This window comes from Oncorhynchus clarkii, chromosome 2 (assembly GCF_045791955.1).
Source record: "Oncorhynchus clarkii lewisi isolate Uvic-CL-2024 chromosome 2, UVic_Ocla_1.0, whole genome shotgun sequence".
In the NCBI taxonomy this organism is placed as follows: Eukaryota; Metazoa; Chordata; class Actinopteri; order Salmoniformes; family Salmonidae; genus Oncorhynchus; species Oncorhynchus clarkii.
In genome coordinates this window covers 18468977-18488565 of record NC_092148.1, presented here as the reverse complement: position 1 = coordinate 18488565, position 19589 = coordinate 18468977, and the positions used below count along the sequence as shown (strand labels likewise).

The 19589-nt window shown below is 44.5% G+C and overlaps 1 protein-coding gene across 1 annotated transcript in view; it reads right to left on the bottom strand.

Annotated features, from left to right (window-relative positions):
• Positions 1-18550, bottom strand: part of LOC139423666 (activating signal cointegrator 1 complex subunit 3) — a 164670-nt gene extending 146120 nt beyond the window's left edge. Inside the window, exons 1-5 of the mRNA XM_071175278.1 lie at positions 18407-18550; positions 17087-17237; positions 14265-14458; positions 13689-14087; positions 8453-8570 (exon numbers count right to left, since the gene is read on the bottom strand). Coding sequence (XP_071031379.1) covers positions 8453-8570; positions 13689-14087; positions 14265-14458; positions 17087-17237; positions 18407-18496 — 952 coding nt within the window. The 5' untranslated portion in view covers positions 18497-18550. The remainder of the gene's footprint in view (positions 1-8452; positions 8571-13688; positions 14088-14264; positions 14459-17086; positions 17238-18406) is intronic.
• Between the last annotated feature and the right edge of the window lie 1039 nt (positions 18551-19589).

The window sequence follows — 19589 nt, the reverse complement described above, 5'->3', positions numbered from 1 at the left end:
CTGCCCAGTCCACTGTCCTACACCCATCTGAGCCCTTATTCTGTCAGTCCACTGTCCTATACCCATCTGAGCCCTTATTCTGTCAGTCCACTGTGCTCCACCCATCTGAGCCCTTATTTCTGTCAGTCCACTGTCCTACACCCATCTGAGCCCTTATTCTGTCAGTCCTCTGTCCTACACCCATCTGAGCCCTTATTTCTGTCAGTCCACTGTGCTCCACCCATCTGAGCCCTTATTCTGTCAGTCCACTGTCCTATACCCATCTTAGCCCTTATTCTGTCAGGCCACTGTCCTACATCAATCTATAGTACATCCAGCTATCTCTAACAGGATTGGTTAGTGTGTGACATTATCCAATCTCATAGGTGCGTACAGCCTCCCAGTGGCCACATATGCATTTCTGTTTGTCCCATCTTTCTGTCCTCCCAGAATGAGCAGAGACTGGTCAGTGGTTCTGACTCAGTGACACTACTATCACTCCCCCTCCCGGTTTCAGGAAACAGGCCCCTTCCTAATCCCTAATGAAATGCAGTCAACTGACCCACTGGGAGCTGGGGTTAACATGTCTGAATCAGATGGAACAGGGAGGAAATGAGGACTGGACCACTGCACTGTGTACTCAAGTCCCACATTTAGACAAGCCATTTGGAGAATAAAAATGGTGAGAGTAGAAAAACAAGAATGGATATTAATTAATTTATCCATCAATCAATAAATCTTACGTATTTATGTAGCCATGTTTACAGTAACACAGCATGGGGAACCACTGAATATGGTTTAATTAGTGAAGTAAATATGTGAAATCGCAACAAGATTGTATAGGTCTTAACAAATTAACCTTTCAGTCTGAGCTAGTGTGTGAAGTAGGCCTTGTCTGTCAAGTAGGAGGACCAGATTTGATCATCCTCCCTTCCCTGTAACACTGGAATGAGAGTAAAAATTATTTAGATGAAAAACTAACTCCCTGTCAGTGCCGGTCCATCCTCCCTCTCTCTCTCTCTCTCTCTCACTTTCTCCCAGCCCATCAAAACTCAAAAAGGCTCTTTTGAATTTTTAATCCAGCCCTCTGACGCCCTCTCCACCTTCACGTCCATTTCCATCTCAAAGGCAGCAGCTCTTCTCCTTTCTTTACCCCTACATTTGGGACACGGTCACGACTGTACACCCCAGCACCCCTGTCTTAGCCCCCGCTGACACTGTGGTTGTACATCTACACTCCTCCTTTCTCTCCCTCTTCCCTTTCATGTGGCTCGCTCACCCGCTCACTCTCTTGATCTGTGTGAGCTCTGTGCTGCTGCGTTCCACATCTATTGGGTTTGCTAGATATGATTAGGGAATTTGCTGCATTCAAATTGAGCTTCTTCCCCCTTGTGGTTACCACTTTCTAAACAAATGTAAACAGATACTGAGCAATTAGCAAAAACATGCTCTAGCATGTCGATAGAGCAGGGGAGAAAACCAGCGAGGGAGAAAACCAGCGAGGGAGAAAAACAGCGAGGGAGAAAAACAGCGAGGGAGAAAAACAGCGAGGGAGAAAACCAGCGAGGGAGAAAACCAGCGAGGGAGTAAACCAACGAGCTCACTCTGGAATAGGATGTGTGAAGTGGTGTGTGTGTGCACGTACGTGGTAAGGGCCTGTGCGCACACGCCTAATGCATGCATGAATGTGTGTCTGTGTGCCTACCACGTGAGTGTGTGTCTGTGTGCCTACCACGTGAGTGTGTGTCTGAATGAGAAAGCGGAACTCTTGTAAACCACGTCTTGGCTCATTTTAATATGTAGAACATGTTCCACAAACAGTTCCATAGTACTGAGAGGGCTGGCTGACGGTGCAGTGCGTGATTCGCTGCCTGACCGTTTGTCTACAGAGATACCAACTAGTTTGTGACCATGTCAGCAATGATTAAGTTCACCCTGAACAGCTCAAATTCCCTCCGTTTTTTATTTTACTCAAGAGACGGCGTGTGTGTGCTTCATTACTCAAACATGATTTAAAGGCCATAAGCTCAGGGAGAGCTTAGAGAAGAGATGAAGAATCTATTCTTTGTCATAATAATTCTATATATAGAACACTATGCATATCTATGAACATTCCTGGGAAGCAAATCACAGAAGATAAGCGTCTCACCATCTACTGCCTTCATCAGTAGTACCAGCTAGCTGAATCACTTGAGTTGGAGTATGCTGCACAGATTTCAATTCTCATTTAGAGATCTGTAAAAACAGCCATCAGGCAGAGTACATGTATTTACCAACATGACGATTAAGGAGTTTGCAATTTGAAAGCTAATCAGCAGTTGACAGACCCTCCCACCAAATCCCAGTTCTTTGATGGAATGCAGAAAGTGGGAAATTTAATCAGCCTCTTTTAGCCCCTCCTGACCTCTCCACTCTGTCGTCAAGGCAACGTTAATCTCAAAAGCCGTCTGGCAGGCAGGTGAACTTTGACAAGCGAAAAGAGAAGAAGAAGCCTATCACCACTTCTTCGCCATGCGTGTAACGTGAATTGTGGATGGATGGATGGATGGATGATGGGAAAAAAAGAAAGGAAAGAAAAATAAAATCCAGAAAACATCCTCCGTCTCTCTTCTCTGTGGTCAATACATGACAAAGAGCGGAAAAGGCAAGTAAGCTAAAGTAGGCCAATCAGCCCTTATACTCTCTAAAGGTTTACCACCAACCACTGCCCCAACAGTGTAAAAGGAAGTTAATGTATCAAAGTGATTCAATATTAAAAATGAACTTTTAGTTCACCACACTCAGCTCATTTTTCCAGGGGCTGGAGGTGACCTAGAGAAGTGAAGACTTTAGGATGCAGTACGGTCCAGAGATAAAGTATCATGGAACAGAAGTGAGCTTGATGTGAAAAACACATAGCCCTTCCCCTAGCCCACTAACACCTGCAGTTCCAAAATGGTAACGTAAAGAAAACAGATACAGACTAATATGGTGGAACCGGTTGTTGTTTCTGTCGCACTGCTTCGCTTTATCTTGGCCAGGTCGCAGTTGTAAATGAGAACTTGTTCTCAACTGGCCTACCTGGTTAAATAAAGGTGAAATAAATTAAATAAATAAATTAAAACTTCCCCTGAGCCAAATGAAGCACTAGATTGTGTCAAAGCTGGTTGAAATTACATCATCACAACCGGATTACGTCATCATTAACGACGACATTGCAATCAGTTTTGTACCACTGTGCACAGGCTTGTGATTATCTAGGCTACCTATCCAGTCCAATCAGGTAAGAGACGATTGTGGTGCGTCTACCTGCCCAGTATACCTTAGCTTCATTCCCTGGTCAAAACGACCTGGCACTTGATACCACACCTAGGCTCAGGTACCATAGAACCAACCACAGCTAATTAATGATTTATACTGCTTAATTACACACAGATTGATTGATTAAATACACATACTAATGAATTGCACACAAACTGATAACGATTTACTCGAGTTACTAAGTCCAACCCTTTAAACACGTGAGAATTGGCCTATACGAATAGGGCTACGTTGAAATGTTTCTTGCAGAAGAAATATGAAGAGCATATGCATAACCATGGTAGCAACTGAAAGGGAACAGTTTGGAGATTATGAAAATGTTAGACCAAAGGTGAGGACACAACAGTTCACCTGAAACAAGGCATCATGTGAAAGCTTGTTCTATTGCCAACATGACGAGCTAAGTTCTAAAATACTATCTTACAGTTAGGCTTTCACAATGCAATTCAGGGAAAACAAATCAGAATTTTGGTGCACATAAAAATAAGTCATTAAAGTGCATCCAGGTGGGTGTGCCCCAACAAATTTTCACAATAGTCAAAGAGAGACTCATTCTGTTCAGAACAACCAAGGGTATGATGCCATGTCATTTTATAACTACATCCAACATAGTGATCATAAAAGTTGACATGAGTTGTATAATATAGAATAATATGGAAATGTGGCTTGCTTGTATGACATCCGTAATAAAGAAATGCTCTGCTTTGTTGACACAACAGTCCACAAAGCAAGTGCTGCAGGCTCTAGTTTTATCTTATCTTGATTATTGTCCAGTCATGTGGTCAAGTGCTGCAAAGAAAGACACAGTGAAGCTGCAGCTGGCCCAGAACAGAGCGGCACGTCTTGCTCTTCATTGTAATCGGAGGGCTAATATTAATACCCTGAATGCCAGGCTCTCTTGGCTAAGAGTTGAAGGAAGACTGACTGTGTCACTTCTTGTTTTTATAAGAAACAATGTGTTGGAAATTCCAAATTGTTAGCATAGTCAACTTACACACAGCACTGACACACAAACTTACCCCACCAGACATGCCACCAGGGATCTTTTTACAATTTCACAACAAATTCAAAGAAACGTACAGTATTATACAGAGCCATGAGTGCCTGGAACTCCCATCTTATACAGCGCAAGTGAACAGCGTAACTGGTTTCAAAACACAAATAAAGCAACACCTCACAGCACAAAGCCTCTCCCCCATGTGACCTAATTATTATTGTACTGACATGTGAGACAGATGCACACACACACACACACACACTACATGTTAGTCTTTTGTGTGTGAAGTATTTTTTGTTATGTGTAGGACCCCAGTAAGACTAACCATAAACATCAAAGCTGTATTTATTATAATTCTCAGTGTATCACCTTTCAAAATACATCGAGTCATCCTAATGTACAGCATATCGCTCACTCGGACAACAAAAGTGCAAAAGTTGCCCAATTACTGGAAGGGATGGGGGCAACTTTTTGTAGCGCGATGATCCAAAATGGTGTAAAATTATTTTTAGTCCATTTGGTTTGGGTTTTTTCTGTGAGCTAGCTCAATGCGCAGTTTTTCTAGAGATCAGTCTGATCAAACCCTAACTGCGATGTAGTAGGGAGCCAATATTCAACATTGTTTACAGCAGAAAACTTGGTATTTAACTACAAAGACCATAATCCATTGTACGCTTACATGTCCGGTCTGTGTATTCTTTTACACATGCTAAATGCACGAGGTATCTACCTGAAAACACATGATCTAAGTGACAGATTCAGCGGCCATTAAAGAATGCCTTAATTACTTTGAAGAACCACTAAAATAGTGATTTTGGCAGACAACATAGGCAGCAGCTCTATCGAGATGAGATGACTTAGAATTAAATAATAAAGTCATCAATTTAAACAAATGTAATATACACAACTGAAATATTTGATTAAATGTGAATAAGTGATAGTTAAGTGATAAGCAGTAATGGGCAGTCACCACCATCATGGGACTTCTATGTTGATACAGCATTCAACCCACATAACGCATAGTGCATTTATTATTTCATTTTTATAATCGAAACCGAAAACCGTGATTATTTTTAAATAATGTGAAGCAGAGACAGAGCTCTAACGTCATGTATAGTATGTTACTGTACAGCCACTGCATTCCAATTTTGGCCATTTTTAACCCAGGTACGGGGTACGAGTGGAAAGGGCTAAAGGTCCAATAGACTGTTTTTTGACTCAATATCAAATTATTTCTGGGTAACAATTACTAAGTACCTTACTGTGATTGTTTTCAATGGAAATGGTGGAGGGGGAAAAAATTAACAAAAATAGCTTCTTAGCAAAGAGCAATTTCTCATGCTAGAATTTTGCTAGGACTGTCTGGGAGTTGTCTGAGTGGAGAGGGTAAACCTGAAAACAAGCTGTTATTGGCAGAGAGCTTTGGAACTCATTGGTCTATTAACGCATTTACAATTTCACAGTGTTCTCTCTCACACGCAGGTCAATCTCATTTCTGATTGAACTGGGCCTTCAAATTAGGTGGTTCATTTACAGTATCACAACCACCGCTGTAAATGAAGGATGTGGGAAATGAATGACTCAAATAGATAACATAAATCCATTAGGCTATACAAATATATAGAAATGTTCTGAAAAACTAAAATTCCAGCTTTATTTATATCTTTTTTCAATTTCTTTGATGCCTGCCTACGATTTGGAACCGACGACAAATTGTCCATCCTTATCCTCCCACACACATATTCAGCTACTCACAGCTTTATTCACATTTCAAGGGTTAAAAAATTAACTATTAGCCTCCAAGCGAAGAAAACATCTCCAAAAAGAGGAGACAGAAAGCAGGAGAGACGAGGAGTGATACTGCTAGCTCAGCATGGGGTTCAGTGTATGAAAAATAACAGTCAGGCACTGGGCTCACTGTGCTACACAGGGAACAGCTTCAGTGACATCCAGTAGAATCAGTTCCATGCTGTGGGGAAATACAGACTGAAATCACTGACTGAATTCAGCTACAGGCCATGGAGGAAGTAACTTCAATATAAAACAGTCAGTGTACTCTGTAGGCAAAGCCTGGGAAACAGTGAACTACAGGGGCAACAGCCTTAATATGAGCCAGTCAGTTCAGCTCCAAGCAACACGGGGAGAGCAATAGAGAAGACTGTATAATGTAGAGAGGATACTTCACTGAACTACATAGGCTACTGTATGTACAGAGGAAGGAGCAGATCAGCATAGCTAAGTTACAGCAGGACACATATCCTAGTACAGGGGAGAACACTTCAGCACCAACCAAGTCAGTGTATTCTCTGGTACTAGCCTGGTCCCAGATCCATTTGTGCTGGACACTGATCATAGGAGTTGGCAAGACAGTAGAAACAGATCTAGGACCAGGCTAAGGGATAATGCCACCCCTCAGTATAATAACAAGTCTACAGTGAACATGTTTTCCCCCACGAATGATGTGGCGCTCCTCCCGGTGTCAATTATTCCAACATATGTTGTGTAGAAAGACATTCCATTTGTAAGTACCAAAATTACATAGGTAATTTGTTTCTCATGAGAAGATGTTTACATGTCCAAAACTCCATGACTGTAGCTCAAACGGGGCAGAAGCTATGCTTGTTCGAATGTTGGTTTGGTACGGGACAAAAAATGTTTAATTAGCAGAAAAACTAACGGGCAGAGCTTATAGAAACGTGTTGCTCATGAGGGGATGCATATAACAACATCACTCCATGACAGTAGCTCAAACGGGACAGGATATGCTTGTTCAAAGTTTGGAATTTCAGTATATTACTACAGTACCCCCCTTGGGCCAATCCGTGTAATTGTGTACATGCCGGATCTCTATGGCAAGATCACCAAAGATTCACCAAAATCAGGCCAGTGCTGTCTGAGATACTGCATGTGATGAACGTACTAAAGGACAGACACAGTCCCCTTCCAGATTTCCTTGTGGGGACAGTAATACTATACAAGGCATGAGCCAGGTATTTGTCTATAGAGTGAAATACTACTTTGCTACATTTTCTCTGATTTGTGAGAAGTAGTGGAAGGCAAGAGGGGCAAAAAGAGAGTGACTGGTCTAGTGCTGGAGATGACTATCTTGGACTTAAATGGATCATGGTGCATTACCTCCCCCAACCCCCGACCCTCCTCCCCCAACCCCCCCAACCCCTCCCAACCTCCTCCCCAAAAACCTAGAGAAATAATGAAGGACTGAGCTAAGCTTAATAGGCTATCTTTAGGTAATAGCTTTTCAGTGTATTGAGCCGTTTGACAATCATGCAGAAAATGAGAGCAATACCCAGCTCCAAAACAGACCTGAGGGGTAGGTGATGGGAACAAAGAAATGAGAGAACAGGGAGGGAGGGAGGGAGGGAGGGAGGGAGGGAGGGAGGGAGGGAGGGAGAAAAAGATATTGAACGGAAAATAAGGTGGAAAGTTTAACCTTTGGGTAGAGAGGATGGTGAATAGCCTTTTCACAGTTACGTGAAATGTACATACAATTAACACATTTTCCATATTGAATAGCGGTAGGGAAGTATTTGTAATTGTATTCCTTAGTAGGCTACAGCTTTACCAACCTTCACCCATGACAAAGAGACAGGGACACTGTGCATTTCATACTGTACCTCTCTGTACTAGAGTACTGGACACCATCAAAGATTTACAGAGTCTAATATTGATTTGTACATCAAACCCTCATTTAGATCTTTAAGGGTTGTTGGAGCTGGACTGTGCTGTTCGTGTTGTAGGGATTAACATCCAAACATGGACCAGTTGTTAAAGGTCATGACCCCACTGAGAAATGCAGAGCCAAGAGTCGGCCTTAGTGACCCTATCCTACATCAGCCTCCCATTCCCTTGAAAACCCTGACAATGATGAAGGTTGGGGGTAAATAAGTATAAAACATTTAAATAAAAAAGGCCTAATATTAAAAGTGGTCCTCCAAATGAGGGGTAGTGACAGGCAAAATATTTATTTATTTCATTACATTTTTTTTCAATGATGTATGTCAAGATTTGTCTAGGTAGGTAGACTGAATTTCAAACCAATTATCTACAGTTTAATTCATCAACGATACTCTACCCCACTGCTCCCCGAGTGTGGATCTCTGGTTTCTATGGAGATGACCTGGATGCCTCTGGTGCAGGGAGTGGGGTCTGACTCACCTGGTGGGTAGTTGAGCCTGTCTGCAGGGATGGAAAGGAGAGAGTCCACGATGGAAGACCTTCTCTGGAGGAGAACAGATATCATCTCAAATCCCTCTGGGCCCAGCAACTCAAACAGCTGGATGAGAGCGAGAGAGAGATTCAAAGAGCGAGATAGAGGAGCAGAGGGGGAGATGAAGAGAGAGAGAGAGAGAGAGAGAGAGAGAGAGAGAGAGAGGGAGACATGGTGTGCTTAAGCCAAAAACACTAAAGCTGTAAACAAACACACCCTATGGTTCAACCTCCATCCTCCCCTCCAAACACACGCTTGCAGTGCCAAGAATGAACACCTGGTGATTTTCGTGCCCAAAGTAAGTCTGGGCCTGAGACAGAATAATGCTGTGCCGCTTAGCCCCCCAAACACAGCCACCTGGCACTTAGCTGGCTGGGGACAGCAAAACAACAGTAAACCTGACTGGGAGGGAAACGATCACTGAGCTAGGAGCTGGCTAGCACAGGAGAGAAACATACAGTATTAACCATAGGGGGTGGAAATGCTGTGTGCAACAGACACAATGAGTATGTTTACATGCACACTAATACACAGTGTACAAAACATAAGAAAAAAATAATCTTTCTTTAACTAGGCAAGTCAGTTAAGAACAAATTCTTATTTACAATGTTACTTACAATGACAGCCTAAAGGTTTAAGTGCCTTTGAACGGGGTATGGTAGTAGATGCCAGGCGCACCAGTTTGAGTATGTCAAGAACTGCAATGCTGCTGGGTTTTTCACACTCAACCGTTTCCTGTGTGTATCAAGTAAGGTCCACCACCCAAAGGACATCCAGCCAACTTGACACAACTGTGGGAAGCATTGGAGTCAACATGGGCCAACATCCCTGTGGAATGCTTTCGACACCTTGTAGAGTCCATGCCCTGATGAATTGAGGCTGTTCTGAGGGCAAAAGGGGGTGCAACTCAATATTAGGAAGGTGTTCCTATTGTTTAGTGAACCCAGTGTAATATATTAAACTGATTATGGCAGGATGCAGATTATACAAGTCATGTAAACACTTTACTCTGCTTATCTTAAATCAGCGTAAAGTCTATATCAAAGTAAGCATCCACCGAATAAAACACCTAGTTTTCTAAGCAATCTGGAATTATTAGGACATGTAAACAGTTTAATCTGTGTTCCAGCGGTGTAATTGATCTGCACATTTACCAGCACCGGTAGCACAAGCCTCCGTCTTATGCACGAGTGAAGTGAGTTTGGAAAAACTGAAAGTATGCATCTTAGAAATAATTTTCACATACAAACTTTGTCCAAACTCAATTTGGCTTCACAAAAATAACATGATCGTTGTGGTAGAACGTTTATTTTGATTGTTCTGTATTTATTTAAGTCCCATCAGGAAGACTGACTTACGATGTGTCCATATAAACATGATTATTAGGGAAATAATTTATGTGCATGTAACCGTACTCATTGAGACAACATCAAAACCCACGTAGTACCTGACATTAGAAGATATGAGCTTATATATATATATATATAATATATATATATATATATAATTTTTTTTAGAAATAATAAAATATAATACAAAACTGATCATTCAATTCATGCTTTTCAGTTTGCAGATGGATAAATGGATGGTTGGATGGAAAGAGAGACTTTGCTCTTTTGCTTTTCCACATCCTCTGGGAACTTGGTTAGCCCCCGCGGTAGGGGAGCCAAACAACAGACGCACTTTGATGATGGCAGGTGACAGGTCAGCCGCACCTCCTTTGTGAAGGGTAGTCTTTGTTTCTGTGTGCTGGGTCTTGGTTTTATTCTGTCTCCAAAGTCCTTTCCCTCTGTGACTGGAGGGTCGTTCCATGTCGTTTTAGAAATCAATGACACCCACAATCTCAGATTGTTCCGAAATCATTGCTGTATTTGATTTGGCATTGGGGGGGGCTTTTGACAAATGCTTTGGAATCCTCATGTCTTACTCATTGTCAGAATTATTTTAGGTCCAAATCGGATGTTATGTACTATATTTAATGAATTTGGGTGCAATCAATTAGCTTAATTTCTCAGAGATCAAATTATATTTGAACAAAATAATGGTGTAGGGTCTCCATCGCGCTCTAGTGACTCCTTGTGGCGGGCAGGGTGCATGCACGCTGACTGCTGCCGTTAGCTGTACGGTGTTTCCTCAGACAAATTGGTGAGGCTGGCTTCTGGGTTAAGCGAGCAGTGTGTCAAGAAGCAGTTTGACTTCGCAGGGTCGTGTTTCGGAGGAGGATTGGCTCTCAACCGTCGCCTTTCCCGAGTCCGTACGGGAGTTTCAGCGAAGGGACAAGACTAACTACCGATTGGATGTCACAGAATTATCTGTAAACTTCTGTTTCTTACTACAGAAATGATTTCAGAACAATCTGAGGTGGTGGGTGTTGAAATGCTTGTGATTTTTGAGGTGGAATGACCCCGGGACTGTGTTGTTATTGTTCTTCTGTTTTTCACCTGCTGCCCGGAGAAAATATATTTTTTTATGGGCACTCATGAATTCTGTCCTTGAAGTTCATTGGATCCTCTCAGCCTAGAAGGAAAGGTGAGGAGGACAGAGGAGTCCACTGGGAGTGAGAGACAGTTTTCCCCTCAGAAGGAAGGAGCTCACAGACCTAACCACCCTGAAGGCTTTTTTTTAACCTTTAAGCCTGGATGAGGCTGATATATTAGGTGAACTGTAAACCATAGATTGTTCTAGAAAACGCAAATGTTGCATGAGACTGCCATACAAGCAGCACAACCGCATACAGTATGTCTTAGCGCAGTCAAAACTAGGAATATAATTACTCATCAAGCCTATATCCTGGTGCTTTAATGGCGCTACAGCTCTTTTCACAACCACCAAAAACGTACCTTTAAAACCAAGCTCTCTTTCTCAAGCCACTGCTATTGCAGCAAATGTCATCATTCCAGGGGTACAAATGAGAGGTAATAAAATAAAATAAAAAGCGGGGGTTTATCCTCTGTCACATGTAATGGTACAGACCCTTTAAACATTGCTGTTGAATTTGGAGTCACTCGCAGAGAGGTGCGTGGAGTGCACACACACAAAGGGCACTCCACATCTAAAGATGTCAGTAGGAGAGTTGGCTTCCAAATGTCAGCTACGTGAAGAACATTAGAAGAGAATGTAGACTCAGGTATTAGTAAAACCTACACTGTCTGCCGTGTAGAGAAGGAAAGAGAAAGGGAGGGAAGAAGGACTCAAGAGGACAGAATGAGACACTGTTCATCTAATTCAGGAGTGAAAGTTATGGATGAAATCTCATTGTCAGAGGTCTCAGCATGTGGCCTACAGGAAGGAGCGTGGGGTGGGCCTACAGGAAGGAGCGTGCGGTGGGCCTACAGGAAGGAGCGTGCGGTGGGCCTACAGGAAGGAGCGTGCGGTGGGCCTACAGGAAGGAGCGTGCGGTGGGCCTACAGGAAGGAGCGTGCGGTGGGCCTACAGGAAGGAGCGTGCGGTGGGCCTACAGGAAGGAGCGTGCGGTGGGCCTACAGGAAGGAGCGTGCGGTGGGCCTACAGGAAGGAGCGTGCGGTGGGCCTACAGGAAGGAGCGTGCGGTGGGCCTACAGGAAGGAGCGTGCGGTGGGCCTACAGGAAGGAGCGTGCGGTGGGCCTACAGGAAGGAGCGTGCGGTGGGCCTACAGGAAGGAGCGTGCGGTGGGCCTACAGGAAGGAGCGTGCGGTGGGCCTACAGGAAGGAGAGTGCGGTGGCCTACAGGAAGGAGAGTGCGGTGGCCTACAGGAAGGAGAGTGCGGTGGCCTACAGGAAGGAGAGTGCGGTGGCCTACAGGAAGGAGAGTGCGGTGGCCTACAGGAAGGAGAGTGCGGTGGCCTACAGGAAGGAGCGTGCGGTGGCCTACAGGAAGGAGCGTGCGGTGGCCTACAGGAAGGAGCGTGCGGTGGCCTACAGGAGCGTGCGGTGGCCTACAGGAGCGTGCGGTGGCCTACAGGAGCGTGCGGTGGCCTACAGGAGCGTGCGGTGGCCTACAGGAGCGTGCGGTGGCCTACAGGAGCGTGCGGTGGCCTACAGGAGCGTGCGGTGGCCTACAGAGGGCACTCTAACCCTGATCTTTAACTGCTAACACACACGCATGCAGACACACACCTCGTTTAGACTAGATGCTGGATGGGGGGGTAGAGGAGAACAAGCAGAACAGAGAGCCACTAATAAATTATATGAATTAAGGTGTGTGGCGACCTTGTGTTTTTGTGGGCTGCAGGGGCGCGAGGGAGAGAGAGAGAACGACTCTAAATTAAGGACCTGTATAAGAGATGGGAGCTCTGCCCAGAGCCTCATCAATTCATCCTCTCCCCTCCTCTGTCAAATCCTGGCATCTCTCCCTCCCCCTCGCTCTCACTCTGTAAGTGTGTTATTTTCTTGTGGAAGAAGTGAACAACATGTCCCAATAACACCATGGTTCAGCACAGACTAAGTGCTGCCTTAATTGCCTGTTGTTGCCCAGTACTTCTAGCCCAGTTCTTCTAGCTAGTCTTGATTCATTGGTAACTGCGCAAATCCTTTCCACATACACTAAACCCAAGGTCTTTCCACCCTCTAAAAACCTGAGAGAATCTCAGACATTAAACATTGGTGTGCATGTCAGGCATACCGCAGCCTTTATCCTGGTGTGCATGTCAGGCATACCGCAGCCTTTATCCTGGTGTGCATGTCAGGCATACCGCAGCCTTTATCCTGGTGTGCATGTCAGGCATACCACAGCCTTTATCCTGGTGTGCATGTCAGGCATACCGCAGCCTTTATCCTGGTGTGTATGTCAGGCATACCGCAGCCTTTATCCTGGTGTGTATGTCAGGCATACCGCAGCCTTTATCCTGGTGTGTATGTCAGGCATACCGCAGCCTTTATCCTGGTGTGTATGTCAGGCATACTGCAGCCTTCCTAGGTGATGGGGCCTCCCTGGAGAAGCAGTAAGATCTTCCTCCTCTCCTACAAGTTTAAGGTCAGCTCTCCAAACTTCATCTTTAGCATGAGACACGCACCACGTCAACCTCACACACCCTGAGCTAAAGGCCAAGGTTGACCTGCCGTGAAGACGAGGTCCAAAGTGGATGTGGTCTGACCTGGGGTTTAAACCCCCAGAGGCCAGCTGGCTAAGTTCAAGGAATAACTGAGGTTTGGGTCGGCACAATAGTGTGAAAAGGGTAAAGGTGGTGTGAGAGGGTGCTGCTCACCTCATTCTGCAGCTCGTCGTCACTCTTGGTGGAGGCCAGCATCTCAAACAGGGAGGTGCACAGTTCCTCAGGGCTGGAGGAGATCATGTTGCCTCCGTTCAGGTACTTCTCCACCTCCCCTCTCAGGATGGTCCCATCCCCAGAGCTCTGAGCCCCTCCCGGGCTTAGCCTGCCTCCATCCGCCTCTCCCCCATTACCCCTGCGACCTTGGTGGTTGTTGAGGAAGCTGTGGAAGTCCAGGCCTCCACCAGGGGTCTCGTCTTCAGGGCCCCCCGCCCAGGGCAGGGCCTCCTGGGGGTCCAGGGTGTAACAGTCATAGGAGAAGGTGATGTTGCGTCCGAAGGCCGAGCCGCGCTGAGGGGCGCGACAGGAGCTCTGGGAACGAACAAACTCCTCCACCTGTAAAACATGAACAAATAAATAAATAAATAAATAAATAAATAAATAAATAAATAAAGGAAAATATGATGGTAGAATAATAAAATACTAGGAAGAAAATGTATAAACCAAAAAGTAACTTTTTTCATATTTTATTTTAAGTAGACCTATATATAGTCAGTATTACAGTTGTCCCACCTGGGACTCTTCCAGAGGGGCCACAGCCCGGGACACAGCAGCACAGGAGGCGTCAGCTGCCGAGGAAGGGAAGGGCCCAAACATCTGCTTGATGGCCCTCGTCTCCTCGTGACCCACATGGTCCTTGTTGTGGAACGTCTCAAACAGGAAGACAGCAGCACTCTCAATGGTGTCCTGGCCATGCTCTGTCCCCACTGCCAGAGACATGGGGAAACAAGAAGATATTTAGTTAGCTAGATACCATCATCATTTATTATTAGGCCAGTTTCTTCAGTCCCACTCTTCAACCAAGGCAATATGGGCTGCCATCAGCATCACAAATATGCTGACACTGATGATGATCATTGTGATTATCAGAAAACCCACTACCATTACTATTACCATTAGTGATACCTAGCTGGCTAGTGGCTACAGCAATGTGACATTTCTAGCTGCACTGCTGTATGTTCCAAGCAGTAAAACGCTAGCATTGTCTAGCCTTGTCTAGCACTGCTCCTCAGAGAAATGAAAGATGGAAAAGAGCACTTCCTAAAAGACACGTGTCCTCTCTCGGTAGCTCATTTAGAGGGAATCAGGACTAATTGTCCAAAAGAGGAGAGGGAGAGAGAGGGGAGAAAGAGTGCGAGCGAGCGAAAGATAAAGGGTCATACTTAGAGGCAGAGATACAGATGAAAAGGATTTAAGCCAATTAAAATGGCCTAAAAGCATCTCACTCTCCACTGTGTGTGTCAGGGCACGATGGATGTTTTTCATCTTCATTCTCAGTGGGTTCTGGAGCTTTACTTTATTCTCTACGCTCTAGGTAGAGACAGGCTAAGGGCACATTAAAAAGGACACAAATTGCATGGTCAAGAACCTTTCAAAAATATCCCAAACATATGTTTATTATCGCGGAAGGCTCTCTAGACTTTCAATGATGAAGACAAAAAATAGAGTAGTGGCGAACAGAAAGAAAATAAATTGAACAAAATTGGCTTTTTTTCTCATAAAAATGCGCTTTTATCACAGGGTTTCAAGGAGGTAGGTAGGCAGGCCATAATGCTTCTCTAGGCGAGCTCTTAGACAGCATTTCAAAGTACATACTGTACAACATGGTTTCAGTGACCTACTGCATGTCTCTATTGTTAGAATGTACTGTACACTTATTTTCTGACAACATCCTGACATTCTCCACTAAAACACCTCAGCCAAGGAACCTGCATCAAGCTCTACACTATATTATGCATCTTTCAGAGATACTGGCCCTGGCCAGTAAAGGCTCTTGTATGACACCCCCAGGCAGTCAGCCTCTACTAGCTATCCTGAGCTCTTGATCCCCCACATACATGTAGCTGCTGTTAAAACCCCAGGCTTGTTTTTAATTTGTCTTCCCTCGATTCCTTGTGTCCTCTCTCCTCATCACCTTCTCAAAACAAGTTCCTCTGGGGCCTCCTGAGTGGCGCAGTGGTCTAGGGGACTGCATCGCAGTGCCACCAGAGACCCTGGGTCCGTTGCCCAGGCTCTGTCGCAGCCGGCCGCGACCGGGAGGTCCATGGGGCGACGCACAATTGGCCTAGCGTTGTCCGGGTTAGGGAGGGTTTGGCCGGTAGGGAAATCCTTGTCTCATCGCGCACTAGTGACTCCTGTGGCAGGCCGAGCACAGTGCACGCTAACCAGGTGCACAGTGTTTCCTCCGACACATTGGTGCGGCTGGCTTCCGGGTTGGATGCGCGCTGTGTTAAGAAGCAGTGCGGCTTGGTTGGGTTGTGTTTCGGAGGATGCATGGCTTTCGACCTTCGTCTCTCCCGAGCCCGTACGGGAGTTGTAGCGATGAGACAAGATAGTAACTACTAACAATTGGATACTACAAAATTGGGGGGAAAAGGGGGTAAGATTCACACACAAAAAAATAATATAAATAAATACATTTTAAAAACATGTTCCTCTAATGCGTTTTGAGGTGAGGAGAGGGGACGTGAGGAATCGAGGAGAGAGGACGTGAGAAATCGAAATTGAGGGAGCCTCAAAGATGCCTTCTCGTGTGTCCTGCAGGGCCTCAGTCTCTTCCTGCACACTACAGAGGTGCTCCGCCCGGGGGTTAGGGGGACAGAGGGATGTGTGTGTGTGTGTGTGTGTGTGTGTGAGAGAGATCCCAACCCTTCCCCCAACAGGCAGTATCAGAATAGTAATAAGAGCAGTAGGAGTTGGCCGTGTGTTGCACCACTGTACGACTTCTGGAAGAGTTGTGGGGGATTTGCATCTAATCTATAAGTCATATCAGGAAATCTGAATGTCGTTGTGGGGCGGTCCCTGCGGTTCCTTTTGGTGGAGCAAGCTCTCCATAGGAGGTTGAATCCCAACAGTGGAGGGGAGGCTCAGTGCTTTCTCTTGAGGCTAAACACTAGAGGACGATTGCAGATTTTGACGGCGAGGAAATATAATACATTTAAGTGCGGCCCTTCGGACCTCGGTGAATACCAAATGCGGCCCTCGAGGCAAAATTAGTTTGACACCCCTGGCTTAGTGTATATCATCCAAGCCAATGAATTGATTACCTATCACCTATCAGTGTTTAACCTATATTAATTTAGTGGTGGCGCCCCATGGAATGGACAACCCCATGATTCAGCCCATTTAAAGCAACATAAGCTGGTCTAAAGGTTATAATTCTTTAAAAGGGAAAATTTCATTTCAGATGGTGTCTACAAAACAACAACTGTCTTTGCCACTGCTTGGAATAGTCCTAGGGAAAACACTGTCTATTCACCCTCACAGATAACATAACATTAAAATGGTGATCTATGACTAAAAGTGCATCCCTGCCAGTCAAGCGAGTTGATTACCTATCTGCTTGGCAGCCTGTAGGATGCTCTTCAGCTCCTGTGCTGCAGCCTGCTGCTCTGCCTTCTCCAGGTGCTGAGTGAAAAACTGGACTATCTTCTGCCATGTCAGGCCCTCTCTGGAGAACAGCTCCTGCCTCTTCAGACGCTTGGTCTAACATAAGACAAACAGACAGCAAAGGGATAAAGTTACAGATTTATCATGAAACTACATAGTCTGATATCGGATGCACAGTGACCTCTCTCTGCATATCCCTCTATATCACACACAAACACACAGCAGAGGGTAATTCTAAGTCCTTTTCATAACTCAAAGACATAGTGCAGCAGCATATGCTAAGTTCCTTGCATAGCAAGCGACTTTGAAATAAGCCTTTCCTTTAGCATTGGGTATTAATGCTCATCAGGTCAGGGGGTTCAGTGCAAGGAGGGCCGGCAGCAGTATTAACACCATGCCTTTATTACAATCAGCACTTCCATGTCCTCTAGAACTAAAGAATTTTAACTGATAGTCTCCCAGCAACCCTCATTAGTCCCTCTTTTCCCTCAAGCAGCAGTTTTCACACTGTGGAGGATTTAGCACTGGGAGAACAAGGCAAGAGGTGGTGGTCTGAGGACCAGGCCCAATTTCCTCCTAAGCAGAGTATCTCAATACACACCAACAACTTAACAAGCCCCCGATCAGAATGAGAGAGGAGAAAATAGGGGAATAGAGGCAGAGGCAAAGATTAGAATATATTGTGAAATGGGAGAGAGAGAGCGGATTAAAGAAGATAACAGGAAAAGAGAGGTAACATGGTAAATAGGAGAAAGCAATATCAAGGAGGGAAGTGAGTGAAAAAGCACTACAAGTAGCCTGTGTTCACAACAGTCCAAAGCATCCTCCTCAATTAGCTTAATTCACATACGTAATCAGCTCCACCTCCCTGTTATAACAAAGCAGGGCGGTGAATTTCTAGGGACCTCAAAATGCGATATCACAATACTACGGTGCCAATATGATATGTATTGTGAATCGATACTGTGATTTTATCGCGATTCAATGTTACAAACCTATTTCTCACCCAATGTCTTCTGCAGAGGTTCAAGAGAGAGCAATGAGAAAACGAGTTTTGATCATGGGCATAAGTAATGAAAACAAATTGGCTCCATATTTAAAAAGAAGATAGATAAGCTTTGAAGGAAAAATACTGGAGTTTTGGTGCTGGCACAGCCGGACTAGGGATAAAATAACATTGCGATATTGTTAAATTGCGATAGTGTCCATTCACAAAGGTTAGTCAGATATGGTCTATAATGTAACTTGCTTTGGGTTAGCCTTACCTTCAGATCATATACTTCTTCAGTGAAGTCCTCCTGCTTGCTGACAGTAGAGAAGGAGCGCAGGGCGCCGGTGAGCCGGGGTGGAGACATTGGTTGCCTACCACTCTGTGGTCCATAAGATTCTACCAAACACAGTATATTTCTGATCTGAAAGTTTAAAAAAATATATTCACATTTAGGGTATAAAATCAAATAGCGGAGTAAACAAAACAATACATTTTCCCTCACCACCAACAAAGAGACTTGATTTGTTTTCAATTGGAAGATAAGGTTACGTAGATGCTGTCATAACTGAAGAGTTGGGTAAACAATTTAGGTAACATAGTTAAATGCTTGGTCTGACAGCCTGTCAACTCCATTGACAGCTAGCTAACGTTATCTAACTCTGGCTAGCATCATAAATTAGTTAGCTAGCTCAGCTGACAATGCATGTCGTGGCTAACAATAATACAGCCACTTGCCAAAACGAGTCTTTGAAAGAAATGCTGTAATTTCAATGTCAACAACGTGACTTTGTAGACATGAATAGAATAGTTAACATGAGCTAACTAGCTAGCTTAGCACAGTTGGAGGGAGACCAAATGGAGAAACTTGCGTTAGCTAACAGCTAACGTTAGCTGCTCAATTTAACACGTCTCCCGATACAATGCAATGGCCACAAATGCAGGGCAGTGTGGTACTTGTCATCATAATAATACGAACAAAGAGTGTATGGATAAATTGTACCTGTACTCGTAACGACAGCAAGGACTTAATACTCACGTTTCTACACTTTCAGAAGCGTTTACGTCAAATGGTCGTCAAAGGTGGAGTAGTGGGTATTGTAGTACATTTATGGATACTTGTAGGCCTGTAGACATGGAAAGGACTACAATATCCATATTAATCGATACAAGAAGCAAGGCATCAGTAATCGATTTGTGAGAGAGAAATCAGCGAACTACAGGTATTTATGACAATTATATTTGCCTACAGTATCATCAAAGATACTGATAACTAACTCCTTTAATTTGTAAAAATATTGTTTTCACAGGTATAATTTTTGGGGGTATGAAACGGGTCCCTTCGTGGAAAGGTTTGGGAACCCCTGGAGTAGGGAGATAATAGAAGAATGTGTTACAGCTTTCTGACTATGAGTTTATTAATCAGTGATGATAACTGGTCTGTGGGTCAATGGTTGGCC